Source organism: Aulonocara stuartgranti (genome assembly GCF_965226115.1).
Source record: "Aulonocara stuartgranti genome assembly, chromosome: 11".
Classification (NCBI taxonomy): Eukaryota; Metazoa; Chordata; class Actinopteri; order Cichliformes; family Cichlidae; genus Aulonocara; species Aulonocara stuartgranti.
This window is the reverse complement of record NC_138947.1, coordinates 32,520,677-32,541,184: the sequence shown is the minus strand read 5'-3', so window position 1 is coordinate 32,541,184 and position 20,508 is coordinate 32,520,677. Positions and strand designations below refer to the sequence as shown.

Genomic DNA, 20,508 nt, shown 5'->3' with positions numbered 1-20,508 from the left:
TGTCACTCCATCTTTAGTGTCTCTTCTGAAACTTTCCGTTACTTGTTATGAGCTAAAGAAGGAAAAAAACCATGTTTCCCAGTTTATTGAATAGCCCTCTGTGAATAGAATACACAATTTTTACAAATCTACTGACACAATGTTAAAAGCCACTGTTAAGAGAAGCTGTGGAAAATGCAGAATTATTCCCTCCTTCCCCCAAATTTACATCCTTATGCTAAATTTTACATTCATGTAGATTTAATGAAACATGAGAAAACAAAAAGTTTGGATTCAGGCAGTCTTTAGATTCACAATACAGAAAGATTGATATTTATTACTTATAACATGGACAGAATGACTTTAAATAGCAAATAAATTACACATTTAAAACAGTTCTGAGTTTGGAGCCAAGTGAATATATGTGTGTGATAAATCCAAGTCATTAAAGAAATTTATTAAAGCTACAGAATGATATAAATAGACTTTTTCTTTGCGAGTACCGATATGCTCACCACACTAAGTCGACCCCTAGACTGAAATCCAAGGCACACATCTTATAAAGATGCTGCTTCTCTCCAGTGTGCTGCCATCTGCTGTGAAGCTGATGGTGCAGGTAAACAGGCTCAACGGCACAATGTCATTTCACATGGTGAAGACAGAGACTTGCCTTTATGAATGGAATCAATACAGGAACACAGAGCTACAAATTTGCATAGATGACTTAAAGGAGAGCAAGAATTTTTTTTTGCTACAACATTGTAAGTTCTGTTACACTCACATGAACAGCAGTGAGACATGCAGGTCTCTTTCACCCATTAAGATAACACCATACATGTGGTCATATTAAAATAGTTACTTAAGATGCAGCAAAGACGCACTTTTAAACTTGGAAGGAAATTAGCTTTTTGTTTGTTTATATTTAACATGCACTGGAATAGTTTTTGGTATGTGACAGCTGGTTTTTTATAAAATGATTTCAGAAAGCGACTGGGCTCAAAGAGCAGATCAGCTCGATGAAGCCTGTCCTAAGCAAAAGCTACTGCCTGGAGTGAGGAAACACCTGCCTGCTGTGTTACACAACAGCACATTGGACCTCGTTTATTAATACACTACGGTGAAAGGTCCACTGAGTCCCACTGTTGTACAATGCAAATGGTGCATGGTGTGTACAAAAGTAAAACTGCATAGCAAAATGTTCTGGAGAGAAAAATAGATTTTTTTTTTTTTTTATATCGTCACAGACATTACAGACCAGTAGAGTGAATCAACTCGGTTCCATTGTATTGCTCATTCTGCAGCTTCCTGCCTTTGTGTACTCAGTTCTTGTGCAGTGTTTTGCATAGATCCAAGAGCAGTGGTGGAGCAGCTCATGCAGAGAGGGGAGGGTCAGATATATTTGTTGGCCAGGTTCTGAACATCGTTCTTAGTGAACTGTGTGCTCTGCACGGCTGAGAGATCCTCAAACAGCTGAGTCATGTGGTGACGCTCTTCCTTCTCCAGCAGCATTAGTACAACCTGCAAACAGTGCGTCAGCGTTTATCACCACACAGACCGCTTGATTGCAAAATCTTACAAACAAACTTTAGCTTTTCAGACCATATTTGCATGCTAATCTTACCGAGAACCTGTCAGCAGTGTGCAGATGGTTGAGGTGTTGGTAGACCAGATAAGGGTCTTTCTCCAGTAGGTGTGAGTGCAGGGCCTGCATGATGAAGCTGATGGTGTGTCCATCAAGCTGGGTGCTCAGGAACTGGGGAAGCATCTCTGGGGCCGTGGAGGCCAGTAGTTCCGCGCAGGCCACTGTGTTTCCAGAGCTACGAGCCGCATTCAGGGATTGGCCGAATTCATAGGCGCTGGCCGGCTGGAGGTTGATGCTGATGTCTTCTCCTTTGCAGCTGTTTTTGGAGTTAGGGACAGCGGTCACATTCTCGTCATCCTCAACCTGAGGAGGGAGACGGACATGGGTGAAACATTTAAACAGGAAAGACAAAAATGGAAAGCCGGTCTCTGTCAGTGAGTCACAATCTGGGAAATCTGCACCACCTATTGCCTTAATTAGGAATAATTTGTCTGGGATGCAGTGATTGGATCTATAAGCTTCCATCTTTACCTACTGGTGTGCTGAACCTGAAGAAAAGGAAAACAAGAGCTTCATAACAATCTGTAGCCTTTTAAACTTGGAGCACAGCCACTTTTCACTCTGGTGTTCCCCTGAAACTGAGACTGAGTTTTGAGACCCAGATAAGCAGCATAAGATGCATGGATACAATTTTACACTTTAGCTTTCTCCGTGTTCTCTTTTGTCTTTTAACAATAAACTGAAAATGGTACATCTAGCCCCACTCAAGCTTTAATTTGGTGCTTTTATTCTTCATTAGATCATTAATAGTAAATGAGGATGGAGCACAAAGACGAACGGTACACAACAGCTGGGAGCGCTGCACTTTATGATCTGTGCTAGGCTAGAATAAAACCAGAGCTGATCAGATTTCACACGGTATCCCAGCAGGTGTCAGGAGTAATCAGCTAAAAACACACAACTATTCAAAGGACACTTGTTGACCATAAGTCATGATTCTTCAGTCCCCATCATTATAATGCCTCTTCTTCCTAACCACACGTGTAGACTCTCTAAAGTCAAAAGTGGATATGTCTGTTGGATGCAATAAGGGGAAAATATTTATTTTCAATGAAAGTGAATAAACTGTACTCACCTCTGTGATGGGGACTGTCTTCCTGGGTTTGTTTGGTGAAGTGCTGGCCAGACTCTGTCTGAGCAGCTTGGTGACCTCCTCCAGCTCCTTCTCAGCCTCCTGCACGTTGGGATCTTGCTGCAGCACTTCCTGCAGGTCCGAGCTGCAAGCCAAGTAGTCCTGATGGAGGGAGACACCGAAAACATACAAAGAGAGCTTTATGTATGAAATATGTGAAAGGGATATTTTACTCCTTAGCCACCCAATAAAAAGAAATCACTCCCTTATGGCATTAGCCATTAAAGTCCAGCTCTATTCACCTTGAGACCTTTATTAGCCATGGCTCGTCTGTAGAAGGCCTTCTTATTGGTTGGCTCCAGTTTCAGTGCTGCATCACAGTCCTGCTTGGCCTCAGCGAACCTCTCCAGCTTCAAGTAGCACAGAGCTCTATAAACACACACACGTCAATTGTGATTTTTATTTTTGTCACTGGCACCTAATCACATTTGACACGTGACTCAGAAGTATCATGAATTTGTGACTCACTGCAAATCAGGTTTTATAATAACAGCTGAAGCCATGCCATCAGCATTAACAGAACAGAACATTTTCCTATGATGATGAGATTTACGATTTACACCTCAGAGATGTGCTTCTGGAGCCCCTTTTCTAAATGAATCTTCATGTTTTTAATTTTTTCAAATGGCTCTCAGCAGCTGTGCACCAATGGCGTATGGATGTTTGCTCTGGTGTGGCTGTACATACAATCTGTTCTCACAGCAGGGCTCCACATGCACATGCAAACACCAACACACAATAGGAAAACATTCACGTCATCAGTTTCTTCTGTGACCTGATCAACACCATCTATGTACTATTGTGTTGTGCACCAATTTACCACCAATACACACTAATTTGGCAGCAGTGACAGGTGGCACGACTGGATAGGATTAAAAACAGAGCTGAAAGCACGGCTGACAAATGACAGCTGGCCGTCGTTAATCGGCCTTTTTTAAATTCAGTTGAACAAATTTTGGGGATTTTCAGGCTGTTTTCCCACATCAAAGTGAACCAGTGGCAGAAGATGTGATGAACAGAGGGGAAACGAGACCGCAGGAACATGTCTGTTCATATTAAGGTGAGAATTAAATGACTAACCTGTTGGTGTAGATAGTGCATTCCTCTGACTTTAGCTTAAGGCATTCTGTGTACTTTCCCAGAGCATCCTGGTATTGGCTCTTCTTCACAAAATCGTTCCCTTCTTGTTTCAAAGCTGAAAAACGGACTTCGGCTTTCCTCTCTAGAAAACAAAAAGTGGTGATTGCTAAACATCGCTTACTCACACAGACACGAGGTCCATTCTCCTCCATTTTGACTTCATATATCCACACTGACACTTGCAATACATTTTAACTGACCTCGCTTTTATAAGCCTGTGCTACACAGCTGGAGGGTTTAAGCACTTGAAATTAATGCTGTGCTAGCTGGACATGAGCCACGAGAGTTAAGTCAGCAATCAGTCCCGGTGTGGACCGAGGGCTAATCAATCTGCTGCAGAGTGTCTGCAGAGCGTCTTCAGGGAGGTAAAATTATGCCAGCAGTGCTATTCTTTCATTAGAGTCTAAAAATAGCATAGGTAGAAAAGCCCTGGGAGCAGAGAAACTGCATGGTCAGAGGTGACACGTCCACTTATATAAAAAATAGGCCTTTCAAATTTTCCTCCAGTCACAACAGGAAGACTTTTGTTCCTCCATCGCTGTATCAAGCAGAAGAATGGTTCAAAAACCGAACAAAGGTAGCTATAATGTCAGAAGAAAGAGCTGCTCGAGAAAATGTTTGTTAATGCTGGATGTAGTCAACATTAGATTTTATTCAGTCATCATAACCGCTGTATGTATAAATGTCCCAGCTACTCTCCTCATTGTCCCAGCTCAGCGATCAACACTTCTGACCCTGACTAACTCTGTGTTTCTGGGGACAAACATTAATTAAGCATCATGACTCTAAAAACAACAGACCTGCATCCCTAGCAGCCTTCTCTGCTCGAGCTTGGAGGACCTCAGCGCTGGGTGGCTCCTCTCTGCGGTGCTGCTGAGCCGACAGAGGCACCAGAGGGATCTCGGGAAGTTTCTCTCTCCACTCTGGCCCGTCTTGCTCGATGAGCAGCCGGGTGATCCTAGAGGAGGACGTGATTCAGTCATTGTTACAGCACACAGATGAGAGACATTGATAAGGCTTACATAGCGTGTTAAAGATGCATCTAATCCACCCTGTTCCACAATTTAGGGAGTTTATGTCTTATTGTGTAACTTTGTAGATAAATGTGGGGATGAATGATATCTTTGACCCTCTGGTACTCCTGAACACAAACCAGCCAGGTGAGTATTGCGTAACAGAGAAGGGACACACAGTCTGAGAGACATGATTAGCCTCTAGCCGGAGCTACTTTTGACCAGCTAAATCTGTTAGTCTCTAATAAGCCTGTGTGTAATGGTTACCATGATTTGTTTTGATTTAGTCTTCTAAATATGCTATAATTCCATTTCTGGATTTCAATTATAGAACATTTTCAAATTTGGAAAATACAGCAGGTAGATAGAGTAAGAAAATCTCCATGTCTCATCTGTCTTTTTATTTCCTTTGCTGTAACAGCTAAAGATAGTCTGTGTCCACCTTGTTTAAAATAGATGAGAAATGCACTGCCATAGACATGGGTGCTGTAAAATTCAATACTTGCTTTTGAGATGCCAAATGTTAATGAGTCTGTTAGCTGAGGTGAGAGGTGGACATTATACCTGTTGACACTGTCGTGAGCTGCCTGCACGCTCACGTCTATCTGCAGCACAGTTTTGTAATCCACGTAGGCCTTTCGGTAACGCTCCAGGGACTCATAAGCCATGGCACGGCGGAGGAGGGGCTTGAGGGAGAATGGTTGCAGCTCCAGGGCTCTGATTGGAATAAATAGATGCAATGAGACAAGAGCAAAGGATCGAGTCTGGTGCCCCTGCTGTCGATGCTAGGGCAAAGGATGTGTCTGTACATGTTGTTTCTGAGGTAGTGAACAAGTCTAAAGGTGTGATTCAAGTTTTCTATAACCCCATCTTTCTGCAAACACATCAAGTATATTTAAAGGCTTTCATATGGGAGGCTCCCTTAAGTTAGCTCAGTCTGCTGCTTATAAACCACTTCTAAAGAGATTAATTACAATCCCTTACGACACACCCAAGTGCAAATCCCCTCCCACTCATAAATGATCTGAGATCCTCTGCTGAGACTGGTATATGATGACGCTGTCTGCAGAAATTTGTAGCAGTTTGATCTTTAAGATGAAGCACAAGGACAAGCGTACATTTGCCTTCCACAGCTTTTCACATATCTTGCTGAACACTGGTAGAGTTTTATCAGTTCTCTCACCTTGTGCAATCTTGTATGCAGTCTTGACTGTTGCCATCTTTCAGGTAGCAAGCTGCTCTGTTGGAATATAGAATACAGAGATCTTCTGGACTATCAATCCCTGCATAGAAAATAGAGACCAATATCAGAAATGTAATACACAGCTTGGAAACAGCACGCATAGTTCTGCAGTTATCTTGGGGGTGGAATACAGAATATCTGCAAAGACATCATGAACTCAAAGTTTGAATCGTGTACTTATTGTCTAAAACAGACTGTTTAATGTGCTCTCTGAGCAGCTATAGAAGCGCTGTAGAACGTACAGAGCTCCTGTCATGATGAAATAAAGAAACTTCAGTTATTGGAAGATACTGAGCTATCATTTCTTTTCTTTCAGATTTATGAATACAAAGTGACAGACACGCATACACACACATGTTAAATGTTTTACTAGCTTTTATCTGCAGGTTAAAAGCTAGTATATGTGTAATATGTGTAATATATATATATATATATATATATATGGGTCAAAATGGGAGATGCCCCCAAGGGTGGTGGAGAATGACCGAGCTAAGATCCTGTGGGACTTCCAGATACAGACGGACAAAATGGTGGTGGCTAACCAACCGGACATAGTGGTGGTAGACAAACAGAAGAAGACGGCCGTAGTGATCGATGTAGCGGTTCCGAATGACAGCAATATCAGGAAGAAGGAACACGAGAAGCTGGAGAAATACCAAGGGCTCAGAGAAGAGCTCGAGAGGATGTGGAGGGTGAAGGTAATGGTGGTCCCCGTGGTAATCGGAGCACTAGGTGCGGTGACTCCCAAGCTAGGCGAGTGGCTCCAGCAGATCCCGGGAATAACATCGGAGATCTCTGTCCAGAAGAGCGCAGTCCTGGGAACAGCTAAGATACTGCGCAGGACCCTCAAGCTCCCAGGCCTCTGGTAGAGGACCCGAGCTTGAAGGATAAACCGCCCGCAGGGGCGTGCTGGGTGTGTGTGTGTGTGTGTGTGTATATATATATATATATATATATATATATATATATATATATATATATATATATATATATATATATATATATATATATATATATAGACATTTCCCTTTGAGATTTTGACAACTGACTCGTGCAAAGTCCGCACGCTGTTTCTCTCCACCTGCCTTAACTTAACAGTGTTTTCTTCACTATCACAGAGTTAAGCAAATCACACAGGTCTACGGTGCATGTTTCAAACACAGCAACATTATCCTGCTACACTAAACACATTCATGTCAGTGTGCTGCCTCATCAGATGAAAACAGATTATGGATGATGACACAGCGTGGCAGTGATGATGATGTCTTAGCAACTGAGAGCACTTAGCGAGGTTATTGTGACAGTAGATCATATAAACTACAGCAACTGTGTGCATACCACAACTACGAGGCCTGTCAAAGTATCTTGAATGTCTCGTTCAGTTTCATTTCTACTGAAAAGAACCTTTTTCACAGATTGGAAAAAATTCTGCATGTGTAGATTAGGTCACATCTGTTGTGCTTCCCACAGTAATCCAGATAGATGATGCCCAGCGACTTTCACAGTCTTAACTGAGTATATTATGGCTGTCCACAGAAAGAGACACAAGGCCATATATTTAACGGAGAGTGAGCAGAGGTTTCTCTTCCTCCATCAACTGCTCGTCGTCTCACTCTCTGTGAGAATTATTGCTGCAGTCCTACAAATTCAATTTCACAGTGAGTGGTTAGAGGTCATGTGACTTGGACAGACCTGAGCTGAGAGGCTTAGCACCAGACTAAAACAGCAACACTGTCTGCGTACAGCCACAGTCCATCATCCCAGGGATAAGTCACTAAATATTAACATCGTAATGGATCTTACTAAAATTTTGAATACTGCAAATAAACTGTTCACACAAAAATGTGAAGTCTGAGACTGAGAATTTGAAATTGTTTATGAGGAATTATTTCCATAGGGAAAATGATTTGTATTGCTATCCTGTTTTCATGTGTAAGTCTCTGCAGTGTGTTAAAGTGACAAAAATAAAGACAAGCACTGACATTATAGCTACGACCCTATGACCTTTGATTTAAAGTTAAATTAAAGTATGACACCATAGAAAGCTGTTATTAAAATATGATGATGAATAAACAGCTGAGAAAACAGTCGATCAGTTCTGATTCATTTGTCAGCTCATAACACACTGATATGAGTAAAAATGTTATGATTAGTGACACGGTGGCACACAGGTAACTTCTAACCAGCAACCTCACTGTATAAAACTAATTAAATAGTTTTTTCTTAATATTCTAAAATATTACAAACACGATCAACAGTGAGTGCCCCTGAGGCTTACCTGAATCTGTATAGCCCTGAATGGCTTGTGAGTATTTCTCCAGTGCATCGGCAAACTGTCCATTTTTAAACAGCAGGTTTCCTTCGTTCTTTAGCCGGGCCAGGGGTGGGGGCAGGGCCCCACATGGGGCATCAAGGTTGACAGTTTCTCCAGCATTTCCTCCAACTGGAGTTGCCTTACCGCTGCCGCTCTGATCACCCTGAACCGAAGCTGTCGAGCCTCTCTTGCTTGATCCATTGGCTATCTTTTCCTGCGGGACTTTGTACTTGTCTGAGCTGCCTCTGTTCCTCCTGTGTTCATGGTGGGAGCTGTTGGACTCGGCGTGTGGACCCCCGTCCCCTCTGCCGTGGGGCTTTTTATGAGCGTTTCCCATGTCTCCCCTTTCGACAGGAGTAGCTGATCTCTCCTCCCCTCCCACGGGCTGGCTAGGTTGAACCAGACAAGCTGGAAGGGAGAGGGAGGGAGGGGAGAAGCAGAGGGAGAGAGACAGAGAAGGGGAAGTCACACCCACAGGAAAGAGTCAGCAGTTACATCATAGTGTGGGAGGAGAGGAGCACATGACACGGAGCCACTTCAAACAGGGAGTTCCAGGAAGTAGAGATACCAAACAGTGACTTATGAAAGGGCTGTGTGGGGGTAGGGCAGAAAACACATGCATGCACTGTTCCTTCACCCAGAGAGACAAGAGGGGAATTTCCTCTATCTATAGGACAGCAGACAGAAGGGGATGTGACTAAAGCACTACTATTACCGGCAATGTTGGAGCTTCCTAACATGCTCTGTATAAATCGTGACTGTATTAGAGGGCAAATCCTTCAACTTCTAAATCCAGCACAGCTATAAAGACACAAAAAACTTTCTGCTATAAAGTTAAAATTTAACACCTCATTCAAGTTACATAAATTAGAGTAGCAATAGATTTGAGTCCAGTTAAGTCAGTGGAATGACTTAACTTGTTACTTTTCATTAAATGAGAATATAGATAAAAATATATCTCCAGTAAGGGAAAAATCTCATCTGGGAAATGTGTACCACAGTCTACTGGTTTACCTCATTCACTTCCTGCTAGTCTTGCTAGCTAATATGAAATCAACAGTGAAATAAAAACATGTCAAATAAAGGATCAATGCACACTTTTAACAAAAATCTAAGTTTCCTCTGAACTCATAACTTACCTAAGCTTGACTATAACTGAAAAACGATTTCACTGCATGTTAAATAGAGAGTAAGCAACATTTAAATCAGTTGCGGTTTGATTGATTTTTGGATGCAAATGGGTTATCATAAATGGCCATTAGCGCCGTTATAGTCTCTATGTCTGTGTTTAAGGATATTGATTGTTTTTAGTAGTTCAAACAATCACCAGTTTTATGAGCTTTGTTGTCACTGTCAGTCTGGTTATCCGCCTCTTCTATCTCTTGGATGAGGATTTTTTTGCCCTTGCGTTGCTTCTCTTGTTGGCATTCCTCCATCTTCTTCTCAATTTGAGACAAAAGTTGCTAAAACACAAACAATTCATCCATTAGAACATCTCATGTTTTGTTTGTCACAACTATTCATATCACAATCTATGCTAGATTACTTAGTTGTAGTGACTGGTGTATGTATAACTACAAAAAGGAACATTTTCTTCCCATTTACACCTAAATTATACTCAAATAAATAGAAACAGAAGTTAAACAATGCAATTAAAGGGGACGGGTAAACACAGCACATCCTGAGCTGTTCCACTGATACAGATCTGTTAAAAAAGCCACATCATCCTCTATTTATGGTAATGACATAAATACATGAAAGACTTCCAGTGATAGACTCACTAAATCACTCAACTTTCACAAATACAGTGACACCTAGTGGATGAAAGGTAGACTGGCGCATGATGAACATGCCTCAGTACCATCACCTACAGTTGCAGGGGTGTTCTGTGGCTCTTCCCTGAGCACCGTCCTCAGGTCTTCAGTGGCCATGTGGAAGTTGCCCATATGATTATAAACAACAGCACGACGAAGCAGGGCTAACGGAAAGAAGTGCATTACAATATGTAGCACATACACTAATGCTGCTGTAGCTAAAGTATACCACATCATATAAATACATCTAAAAGTGCAGGTGTATTTATTCTGGAAGCATTATTGTGTTAGAAATTATAGAAATAACATTAACACACCTTTCAGATTGCCTGGTTCTAGCTCGAGCACACTCAGGCAGTCTTTCAGGGCATTGTGCCAGTGCTCGAGCTTGATCTCTGCCTGGGCTCTGTTGTTGTATGCAGCCACAGTTGTTATAATGGAAAGGCTCCTGTAATGGAATAAACAATAAAGCAAACCTCTATTTACAGTGAGATTATTGCACAAACACTTACTACTACAGCTACAATGAAAGATGACAGTCTACTACTTACAATATATACCAAGCAAAATGATAAAAAGCCCTTTAAGAGGTGCTAAGTGCTTTCTGCAATGAATGAGTTGTTTAAAGAACCTGACCTGGAATAGTATGTGACCGCCTCCTCATAATCCTTTGCTCTAAAAGCTTCATTGCCTTTGTCCTTTTCACGATTTGCCAGGAAGAGCTTCTCCTGTTGTGACAGCACTGGATGGATCACAGGGGAAACCTTACATGTTACACAAAAATGCCAACACACCTGATGTACGTTGTATGCTTAATAATTACTGCAAAAGAACACTTTCTATCCACAATAGATTACATGAAGTGTCCACTTGAGTCTTGATTTTAGGATGTCCTGAGTTTATAATTGCAGGTGGATCAGTTTTGTCCACATCCTCCTCTATTTTCTCACATTCTTTTTCCACATCGAACCTGGAAAGAAGGTGTAAAATATACACTTAAAGGTCAAGTTTTTAAACTGTGGATCACTGTAATGGAAGCAGTTTAGCTTTAAAGCCCTTTTACAAAGTAAAAAGACTTGGGAAGCTTTTATGCACAGAGAATTCAGCTGCTGCAACAGTGGGGTCTTTCTTCTGAATATAATAGACAAATGTGGAGACAGCATGACTCACTTGTCCCATTCTCGGTAATCACGTGGTAGGGCGCATTTTGAGGGTTTCTTTCTTTCTTGTGGAACTGTTTTCTATCATGAGAAAAAACTCTGTTTGAATATTTGTCTTCTATACATATATGTAACTGGTTATGTACTGTATATGCCTTGATTTTTTTTACCTGGCTCAGAGGAATGAAGCAATTGAAACCTCTTACAGGTGGCATATTTTCTTTCACTAGATCATCAAATACTGACTGGTGTTTCAGGGTTGTTTCAGTCTTTTTGGTTTCTTCTTGCCATCTCTGAGCAAAGTATTTAGAGAAACAGCCATGTGAGAACAAAGTAAACAGGATTTATTTATTTTTTTAAAAGAAAGAAAAAAATGTGTACCATACTTTCAATTCATCCTCAATTTGGTTCCACTCATCTTTAGAGAGGCTGGCTGCTGTGGCTACAGGCATTTCCTTCCTAAGAGCTCGGCTCTTAGGGTCCAGTTTCTCCAGGTGACTCTCACAGAACTTGATCAGGTGAGGATAAATGCCCTCTTCGCCAGACCTTTAACCAAACAAAAAAGAAAAATAAGGAATAGCTTTTTTTGCAATATTTTTCATTCACATTTGCCAGCCTGTATTTTGTTATGACATGCACTATTATCCCTCTGCAACTGATGACAAGTGTTACGTAATCTATTTGCAATATAGCACATACATCTTACCATCTCAGTGGAGAGTGAGTGAAACTTGACATGATGATGAGTTTATAACCTTCATAAAGAAAAACCTCACCAACACTATAAAGGGACTGGACTGACTGATTGCTTTATTTTGAGCATGTAAATATAAATACGATTAAAAAAAGCAGCAAAAGTCCATTGAACACAGGTAAAGGAAGAAAAGGGACAGTGAGTTTCCTCCAACAACACTATATCGCTCAACAGACAGTTACCTCAGTGTTCTCAGGATCTTCTCGAGGTATCTCACATCTTTACATTTTTCAATGTAATCGTAGTCCAGGTGCTCCACAGGAACCTTGCCCCTGTAGTCCACAGTGGTGGAGTGACTCTGAAGGGATAAAACTGCGTCTTCACTCATTTCTGGAAAGAATTTACACAGTCAATGTGTCAAAAAGTGTTCCATAAAAGGGAGACATGGCAGTTCTGCATTATATTTGTATAACTTACCAGCTTTTTAGCTAGCTACCTTAACTTTACTGGTAATTTTCAGAGGTGGGACCAAGTCATTGTTTTGCAAGTCTCAAGTAAGTCTCAAGTCTTTATCCTCAAGTCTCAAGTCAAGTCTCAAGTAATGTCAGGCAAGTCAGAGTCGAGTCTCAAGTCCCTGGTGTAAAAGTCCGAGTCAAGTCACAAGTCTGAAACTTTGAATTTCAAGTCCTTTCGAGTCTTTAAAAAAAACACACGAAAAAAGCATGTTGCAGTTATGCTAAATGTAAATATTAGACCATGTGATTTTAAAATCTGTGTTTTTCTCAACACATGACAAAATAGTGAACTTAGAAAATATACACAAATTGTGAAATTGCACCTCTATAAAATGCAGCTCAATTAAACCTAGCTCCAAGAATAATTTTCACCGACAGTTCTGAGATAAGCTGCATGTTATTCTTGGATGCGGTTGTAGGACCGGCTTTAAAATCGCATGACAAAAATATCATACATATAAAAAAAAAACTGTATCACCAACGTAGCCTGGACAACATTTGCTAGTTAGATGAAGTCAGCTATCTCATCTTAGCATATTTATATGCATATTTATAATCATACGGTTCTTGGAGTGAGTGCATACACTCATGAAGTTTAGTAACTTCCGGTCACTGCAACAAGCCCAGGTACAGTTTACCGACGGATGGGTGCAGGACCTTGAAATGCACCGTGTAGAAAGTAAAGACCATCGTATGTATCATAAGTTTACCAGTCTCACAAATCGTCGTCATAAATACACATTCCTTAACCGTTTATTAATATAACCTTTGAGCTCAACGGTAATTAGTCAGTAGTGGAAATAATTTCTGGTAGCATCACAGAAATGTAGCAGTGACAATAATATTGTATGCTGTAATCGTACTGGGCAATTAGTGATACAAAAACCTGTTTTATCCTGTGAATAAAAGTATATGTTTTTGTCAATGTACCATAATAACAGAAGCGAAACACAATATTGTGTCAGGACAATTCACTATTTATGCACAATAAATAAAGGAGCATAGCGCGACAATTTCTGTTCAGCGCCAGACTTGCTTGTAACCTATATCACCAATTATGTTAAGAAAAATGACGCATTAACTACAACAGCAGACTGACCTGTGTGGAAATGCTTGGAGCAGACTAACCTGTGAGCTGGAGTGTTCTGGGACGTTATATTTGATCTTTCGTGTCTTTGTTACTTTGGAAACATGGCTGAACAATTTCTCTTCAACGACGTAATCCGATAACAACCGATCTCTTTACCCGTCGGCTTCCCGTGGCTGTCATGCGACCGGCTATTGCAGTTAATAATACAACGGCTTCTTGACATTTTTGTGTTTCTTTTTATCTCTGTGTAACTGATTTTAATTGAAAGCCTGCGTGCGCTAGTACCGCTTGCCACGAGTTCCCAGAATCCTTTGCGGTTCTACCCGTGAATGACGTCACATTTTCAATCTCTATATAATATGCATGTTAAATTTTATATTTGGGGTAAAATATCAAGTCTTTTCAAGTAAACCGGTTCAAGTCCAATTCAAGTCCCAAGTCATTGGTGTAAAAGTCCAAGTCAAGTCACAAGTCTTAGAACATTTTTTCAAGTCAAGTCTAAAGTCATAAAATTAATGACTCGAGTCTGACTCGAGTCCAAGTCATGTGACTCGAGTCCACACCTCTGGTAATTTTAATAGTTCGTCAGAAACAGCTAGGTTCTATAATTAGGGATGTAACATTCAGGAAAGGCAGACTTATCTCTTAAGTGTCTCTTGAGTAATTAATGCAAGATCACATTAATGTTAATAATGTTAAGCAAAACTAGTTTACCTGCTCCCGTTTGGCCGAACGCTCATCGACAATGTGGTGTGTATTGCTATGGTAACCACACACGGACGGAAGGCCGGTAGCGCCGAGAGGAAGCACGTGACACAGCCAACAGAGGGCTCCAAATTTGAAAACGTGGCTGGTGAACATGAGAAAACAGGAACAACAGCGGGGGGACAGCTGAGGCCTGAGGAAACAACATCGCCTACAGAGGCCACGGCTTTTTGGAATAGCCCCGTTTTAACTTCAGGTAGGTATTTGTTAAATATTAAGCGCGTTTATTCCCGAAGAAGATTATTTTGTCGAGCTTAAGGTACAGGTGCGTGGAATTCACCGACATTACCTCGTACTGGTTCTAGTTTCAGGAGGCTAACAACGTTGTGTTAGTAAACGTGGATGGCAGACAAAAATGTCAGCCACATTTTTTTTCTTTAATTATAACTCGGTGTTTGACAGATGTTTTACGAGGCCCACAGTTTTTTTTTTTGTTTGTTTGTTTGTTTGTTTTTTAATGGCAATCATTTTTGCATGGCATTTCAGGCTTAACACAGGTGTAACTGATTAGTCATTCACTGTGCCATTCCGGGTCCCCTTCAGTCACATTAACAGGAGGCTATTTCAGCTTTGACGGAGCATCACTGCTTTTAATTCTGGAACCGGTTTTTATCCTGTCATGTCTTGTTAAAATGGCTGCTCTGACCCTCTGAACTAGCATAGAGGGTGAAATTACACTGTAAAATGCGCACGCACGAAACGTCGTCGGGTTTTTGTTTTGTTTTGGATGAATTTTACTAATATCAGTTTTGCGTGTGTTTACCAAATAATTTTGCCTTGTCATATTTCTTCAGACGGAATTAAGTGTGAAAATAACGAGGAGTAAAATGATGTTAAAGGTGGTGTATACTGTCAGTCGGGCTCTGTCGGTGTCTTTTGGCGGTTATGGAGCTCTTTAAAGCGGCATCAGAGAGGGCACGAGACGGGGGGATTTAAATCGGCAGCAGCACGCGCTCTCATAGCAACGCGGATGAAACAGCTGAGAAGGATCAGAGATAAATCAGCTGTCTGTTGCTTTCTGATATACAAACTGCTACTTTTATACACTGAAAACCACCGTAAGATTCGGGAGATAACTTTTATTTTACTGTAAGTCAGTCCAGCATGAGACGCCTTTTAAAAATATAGTTTTTAAAAGTATTTAAGCTAGCGTTGTATGTGTTTACGGTCTCTTTAAGTTCATATTTGCTGTGCTGAAGTAGTTCTGTTTATTATATTCTGTTTCACTCCAGGTGACTTGTAATCCCCTGGAGGCCAGGCTAAGGTTTGTTGGCGCACTCAGGAGGAAGATGCAGTGCACTCCTGAATCTAGTCTTTATCTTGATGGCTCTAAAGGGCAGCACTGCTACGATGACTGCTCTGACAGTGGATACTCAGGTTTTTTCCAGAGCCCACACAGCACCAGTGGAGCTGATTCATGTAGGTCTTTGTCTCCGGTGGAACTGGATGAAACGCCCAAAGAGAACCTCCGGGTTTCTGTCACGCCAAAGAAGATCCGAGAACAAGTCAGATTTTTGGGCAGAGACTGCAGGAAGGTTTCAGCTGTAAGCTGGTGTGAAACTCCTAAAATATGCAAAAGGAATACCTCGCTGCGACAGAGACTTCTACTGTGTAAACCCACTGTAGATGTCAAAAATGACAACACAAGATCACCGTGCACCAGAGGGATTGAATCCCCTGTCAGTGGGTCTGAACCCTATTTGAATACATCATTTGACTCTGTAGACACTGAGATGGGGGCATCAAGCACTTTAAAAGTGGACCAGGACCTGCCACTATCAGGCAGGAAGCGCCGTGTTCTGTTCACACAGGTGAGGACCTCAACTCTTGAAGATGGCAAGCACAACTGTTGTCACCTTCCCAGTTTTGAGAAAGAAGCCTCACTCACAGATCTAGACATGAGTGAACACATTTTTGCATCTGGTCAATGTAATGTCAAGACTCCAGGCTTCAACGAATTCCTGCCCATCTCTAAAGAAAACTCTCAGTCACCACTGGGCAGCATGACAGATAATCTATATAATGGCTCAAGTGTCTTGTGCACACCATCATCTGCACATACACCCAGCTATATCAGGTATGTGTTTTATTGACGAAGAAAATAAAACTTTAAAATATTTAAACACAGATTAACTCCTTTCTGACTTTTAAACAGGTCGTTGAGTGAGGACAGCGGTTTCAGCTCAGTGACTCTTGATAAATCGCAAGACTCCACAGTGGACCATGATGGCTCGTTCCAGGAGCTGCTGCTGTCTGCCTCCAAAGGAAACTCTGAAACTCCAAATCCAACAGAGGGAAGGCGCCGCTCCCGTTTGCAGCGTCAGCACAGGCTCTCTACGCTTAAAGAAGGTGGCTCTCAGTCTGAGGAAGACCCAACGGACAGAAAGCATCAACATCCTTATCAATGTTACAGCCATTCTAAAGAGGATGAGGTTTTTGCTGGGGATATCACCCCTCGCAGTGTCCTCTCTGTTAAATGTGGTAATGCCGTGAGCTCTGATCGCTTGGGCTCAGCAAAAAAAGATTATACCACCCCACAAAGAGTGACTAAAACCAAGGCACAAGACATGACCCCTTGTTCTACAGATTTTGGCAATCCAGATATCACACCACTCAGGATGACTCCAGTTAACCTCTCTCTGACTCCAGCGCTGCAGCTGGTTCAAGCTATGTGTCAGCACCATGCCCAGATGTTGGCTGGTCAAAGTCCAAGCCTGAAAGAGCAGCTGAAGTCTGCAGCAGCACTGACCAAGACCCCAAGCACTCTTCGGACCACTATGCCATTGGCAGGGCTGATTGGCAGGAAGATGGGCCTGGAGAAGGTGGACATACTCACAGAGCTGATGAAGAGGAACCTCAGGCACATCCTGGCTGTTATACTTTGCCAGATGGACTCTGAGAGTGTCTATAGGTGATGTTTCCAAATATACATTTTTATTCACACAATGTTTTACAGCGCATATCATCCATGCTTACTTGCCACAGGTTGCAGCTCCTTTCCCATTTGGTCACTGATTAATAAAATCATGACTACATTTTTAATGGAGTAAAGAATAATTCAGAGTCCTGTAGAATGATCGCAAGGTGATTGACGCTGAGCTGAAACATACATGTTGTTATAACAGTGTTTATGTTGTATAAACGATGCAATTATTAGTAAAATCAGTGGAGTTTAGCTTGCATTACAAACTTGTGTTGTCTAAAAAGTTTAGTGAGCTGAAAATATTTCTCTCATACTTTGTTGTTTTTCACAGGTGCAGCTGTGTTTGCAAAAGCTGGAATCAAATTCTCCAGCAAGACAAGCTAGCTAGCACAATGAGAAGAAGCCACCTGAGTCAAGTGGAGGCTGCTCTTGAGGTAAGAGCCAGGCTATGGCTAAAGGTCTTATAAGCAGGGCTGCACATAAGTGGTCCGCAGGTGTGCATTTGCTGTCAAAATAAAAGACGTGCACCAGATAAGAAGTTGCAACGCGCGTTTGCGTACATAAGATTTTCTGGAGGAGGACACACATTTGTTTAGAACTCTTAAAAATGTTGAAGAAGCAAACTCCTTTAAGAAATTGCTTTGGTGTTCCTCCACCTCCAAAGAAATGTCAGGAGTCCGAACAGCAAAAGAAGCGCGTATTCTCGGAAAAGTGGTTGCAGGAGGTGAGCTGGCTTCAAACAAATGATGAACGCACAGAGATGTGGTGCAGAATATGCCGTGAAAATCCCACTCTAGCGGACAAAAACTGTGCCTTTTTATATGTATGCAAACGCCCATTTCAGCCTCTTATCTTATTCGCTTCCTATTTTGACAGCGAATGCGCACCTGCGGACCACTTATGTGCACCCCTGCTTATAAGAGTGTTTGTTCAGCTCTGTAGCATTTAGCTTTCTGTGTTTTCAGTTAAACACAACATCTCTGTTATCACAGTCTTTGCTCTGTGGTCATCAGTGCATACGTACATCAAAATGAGTCGGCGTTATCACAATCTCCATCACTGTCACTGAAATGACTCTGAACTTATTTGCTGTCGTCTTATAGCTTGGTGCTGCTGTCCATGTCGCTGATGCAGAGACCAGAGCCATGTTGCTTAAGCGATCAGCTCTGAAGACAGTTCAGGCCCAGTCTAGGACCTCCAGCTACTGCACTCCACAGTCAGGAAGCAGGGCTTTAACGCCACTGCAGCTCAGCGCCTTGCATTCAGACAGCAGCAGCAAACGGGATAAATTTCTGGAGGTAAGTTACAAATCCATTAAACTGCATTTTCTTGAACATGGTACAGTCATGCTTTGAGGCATTTCTCATCAAACATTTATCAAAGTTATTTTAATAACTTCTTTTTCCTCTCAGGTTGCTAAAACCCTCTTCAATGATGAGTGCCTCAAGCCTTGTCCGAGATGTCAGCATCCCGCAAGATGCCATTCAGGCAAAAGAGAGGGAGTGTGCAGCAGAGCTGACTGTGGATTCCAGTTTTGCATGTCATGCTTGTGTACTTCTCACGGCTCTAGAGAGTGCGGTAGTCACTCTGCAGGCCGTCGCAGAAAGGACATACTTCCCGGAAGCGCTCAAAGCAAGCGCAATGTTAAAAGACTATGAACAAATTATTCCTGCTTCATGAAGTCACTTTAATAATATCTATTTTTTGCAAGTTTATAGATGGCAATAAGCAGCGAGGAAACAGATGTGTAGTACGTGCGGTGTCTGTACTCTTCAATGTTTGTTTGTATTTCTTTACTTATCCCATCCTACCCCTTTCCTTTTTTGATATAGTTCTTACTTGTATATTTTTTTTAAATTATGCACTGAAGGAGGTTTTACCAGCAGATAAAAGGATTTCATTTTACTGTTGTATTTTTCTATGCACTGACTGTACAGCATGTTGGGTTTTTTGTTTTGGAGCTATTGAGATTTTCAGCTTTTACAAACATGTTTTCTAGATCGGTTTTAAAATAAACTTGATATATAGTAAAACCTTTTTTTTCTTCTTCTTTTCTTCCCCTACCCGTGTGCTGCGTCACATTTGTGAGGATTGTGTATGTCGCTGTAACATGTACAAATCAGTCTTTGGTGCCACCTAGTGGTTTGACACTTTCACTGCGAAAGGAGTTTTATTTTAACCCCCCCCCCCCCCCCCCCCCCCAAAAAAAAAAAAATATATACACATACACACCTTAGATACTTAGAACTTTAAAGTAATCTCTGAATTAGCTCGAATAAATCGATCCTGGGGTATTAAAGAAGAAACTCTAAATTGCATTAATTTCTCTGGTCCTGTCTGGTTAAACTTTTACTGCCCCCCCGTGTTTTGAAAATGCGTCCACTTCCATAGCAACCTGGACTCACAGTGATTGAGTTTGACTTTCTGAGTAAGCCCGTCTGAAAGTACTGTCTGCCATTTTTATTTTTAAGGAAAGGCATGTGTGGATTCATTTCAACAGGTAAGAGCAGCACTTTAAACACATCTCAGTTTACTCATGTTTTTACAACTAGCGTGTTGGAAATTTGAGTTTTTCTTTCTCTTTGCAAGAGTTTCTCCGCCTTACTGTGGACAGTTTTGTGAGTAAAAGTTTAGATTCCTCATATTTTCCCCAGTCTGTTACAGCTCGGACAGAATGTTTGTTTTTTAAGCGTTTTAATGTTGATCTTCACACAGGAGAGCTCTCTGGCCTCTGATGCTGTACTGGCTCACTTCTTCAATGATTTCCTAAGTGCGCCGGTAATGTAGGCCTGACATAGATATGCAGAACTTTGACATGGCTCAAAGCAGTTTTCTTACCTTCGCATGTTTTTGCCAGCCTTTCCCAGAGGCTTTGCGGTACAACCGGGAGACGGGGCTGTTTGAGATGGCGAGTAGAGCGGCAGAGTTTGTCTCCACAAGAATCCGATCAGCCCTTTACAACAGAAAATCACAGCTTCTTGCTGTTGACCCGTCACTGCTCACCAAAATGCCCCCAATAGACAATCATTACGCTGTCTGTGTAAGTAGCTGCTAGCAAAATGTTTGTGTGTGTTTGTATGGAGG

General features: G+C 41.7%; 3 protein-coding genes across 7 annotated transcripts in view; 2 read left to right on the top strand and 1 right to left on the bottom strand.

Annotated features, from left to right (window-relative positions):
• Positions 1 to 70: 70 nt before the first annotated feature.
• Positions 71 to 20,347, bottom strand: LOC309716722 (sperm-associated antigen 1-like). Of its 3 annotated transcripts, none has more exons than XM_082550704.1 (19): positions 20,263 to 20,347; positions 12,374 to 12,521; positions 11,824 to 11,983; positions 11,608 to 11,730; positions 11,448 to 11,518; positions 11,135 to 11,247; positions 10,914 to 11,019; positions 10,595 to 10,725; positions 10,335 to 10,441; positions 9,791 to 9,926; positions 8,428 to 8,871; positions 6,090 to 6,189; positions 5,471 to 5,623; positions 4,694 to 4,851; positions 3,834 to 3,975; positions 2,996 to 3,122; positions 2,697 to 2,855; positions 1,601 to 1,924; positions 71 to 1,497 (listed from the first exon to the last, which is right to left on the bottom strand). In XM_082550704.1, exons 2-19 carry the CDS (start codon positions 12,517 to 12,519, stop codon positions 1,369 to 1,371), a joined length of 2,829 nt encoding a protein of 942 aa, XP_082406830.1. In that variant the 5' UTR covers positions 12,520 to 12,521; positions 20,263 to 20,347; the 3' UTR covers positions 71 to 1,368. The 3 variants fall into 3 exon arrangements, with proteins under 3 accessions (XP_082406830.1, XP_082406831.1, XP_082406829.1); XM_082550705.1 differs by lacking the exon at positions 20,263 to 20,347 and adding an exon at positions 14,451 to 14,604 and having other exon boundaries at positions 12,374 to 12,489; XM_082550703.1 differs by lacking the exon at positions 20,263 to 20,347 and adding an exon at positions 14,451 to 14,537.
• Positions 14,608 to 19,457, top strand: fbxo43 (F-box protein 43). Of its 2 annotated transcripts, none has more exons than XM_082550707.1 (6): positions 14,608 to 14,697; positions 15,734 to 16,578; positions 16,657 to 17,412; positions 17,756 to 17,858; positions 18,528 to 18,722; positions 18,837 to 19,457. In XM_082550707.1, the coding sequence occupies exons 2-6, from the start codon at positions 15,791 to 15,793 to the stop codon at positions 19,080 to 19,082; spliced, it is 2,088 nt and encodes a 695-aa protein (XP_082406833.1). In that variant the 5' UTR covers positions 14,608 to 14,697; positions 15,734 to 15,790; the 3' UTR covers positions 19,083 to 19,457. The 2 variants fall into 2 exon arrangements, with proteins under 2 accessions (XP_082406833.1, XP_082406834.1); XM_082550708.1 differs by lacking the exon at positions 14,608 to 14,697 and adding an exon at positions 14,707 to 15,590.
• The window catches only part of rgs22 (regulator of G protein signaling 22), a 14,147-nt gene continuing 13,370 nt past the window's right edge, over positions 19,732 to 20,508 (top strand). For both annotated transcript variants that reach the window (XM_082550702.1, XM_082550701.1), the window contains exons 1-4: positions 19,732 to 19,924; positions 20,014 to 20,042; positions 20,140 to 20,202; positions 20,282 to 20,464. In XM_082550702.1, the coding sequence (XP_082406828.1) occupies positions 19,903 to 19,924; positions 20,014 to 20,042; positions 20,140 to 20,202; positions 20,282 to 20,464 (297 nt within the window). In that variant the 5' untranslated portion in view covers positions 19,732 to 19,902. The remainder of the gene's footprint in view (positions 19,925 to 20,013; positions 20,043 to 20,139; positions 20,203 to 20,281; positions 20,465 to 20,508) is intronic.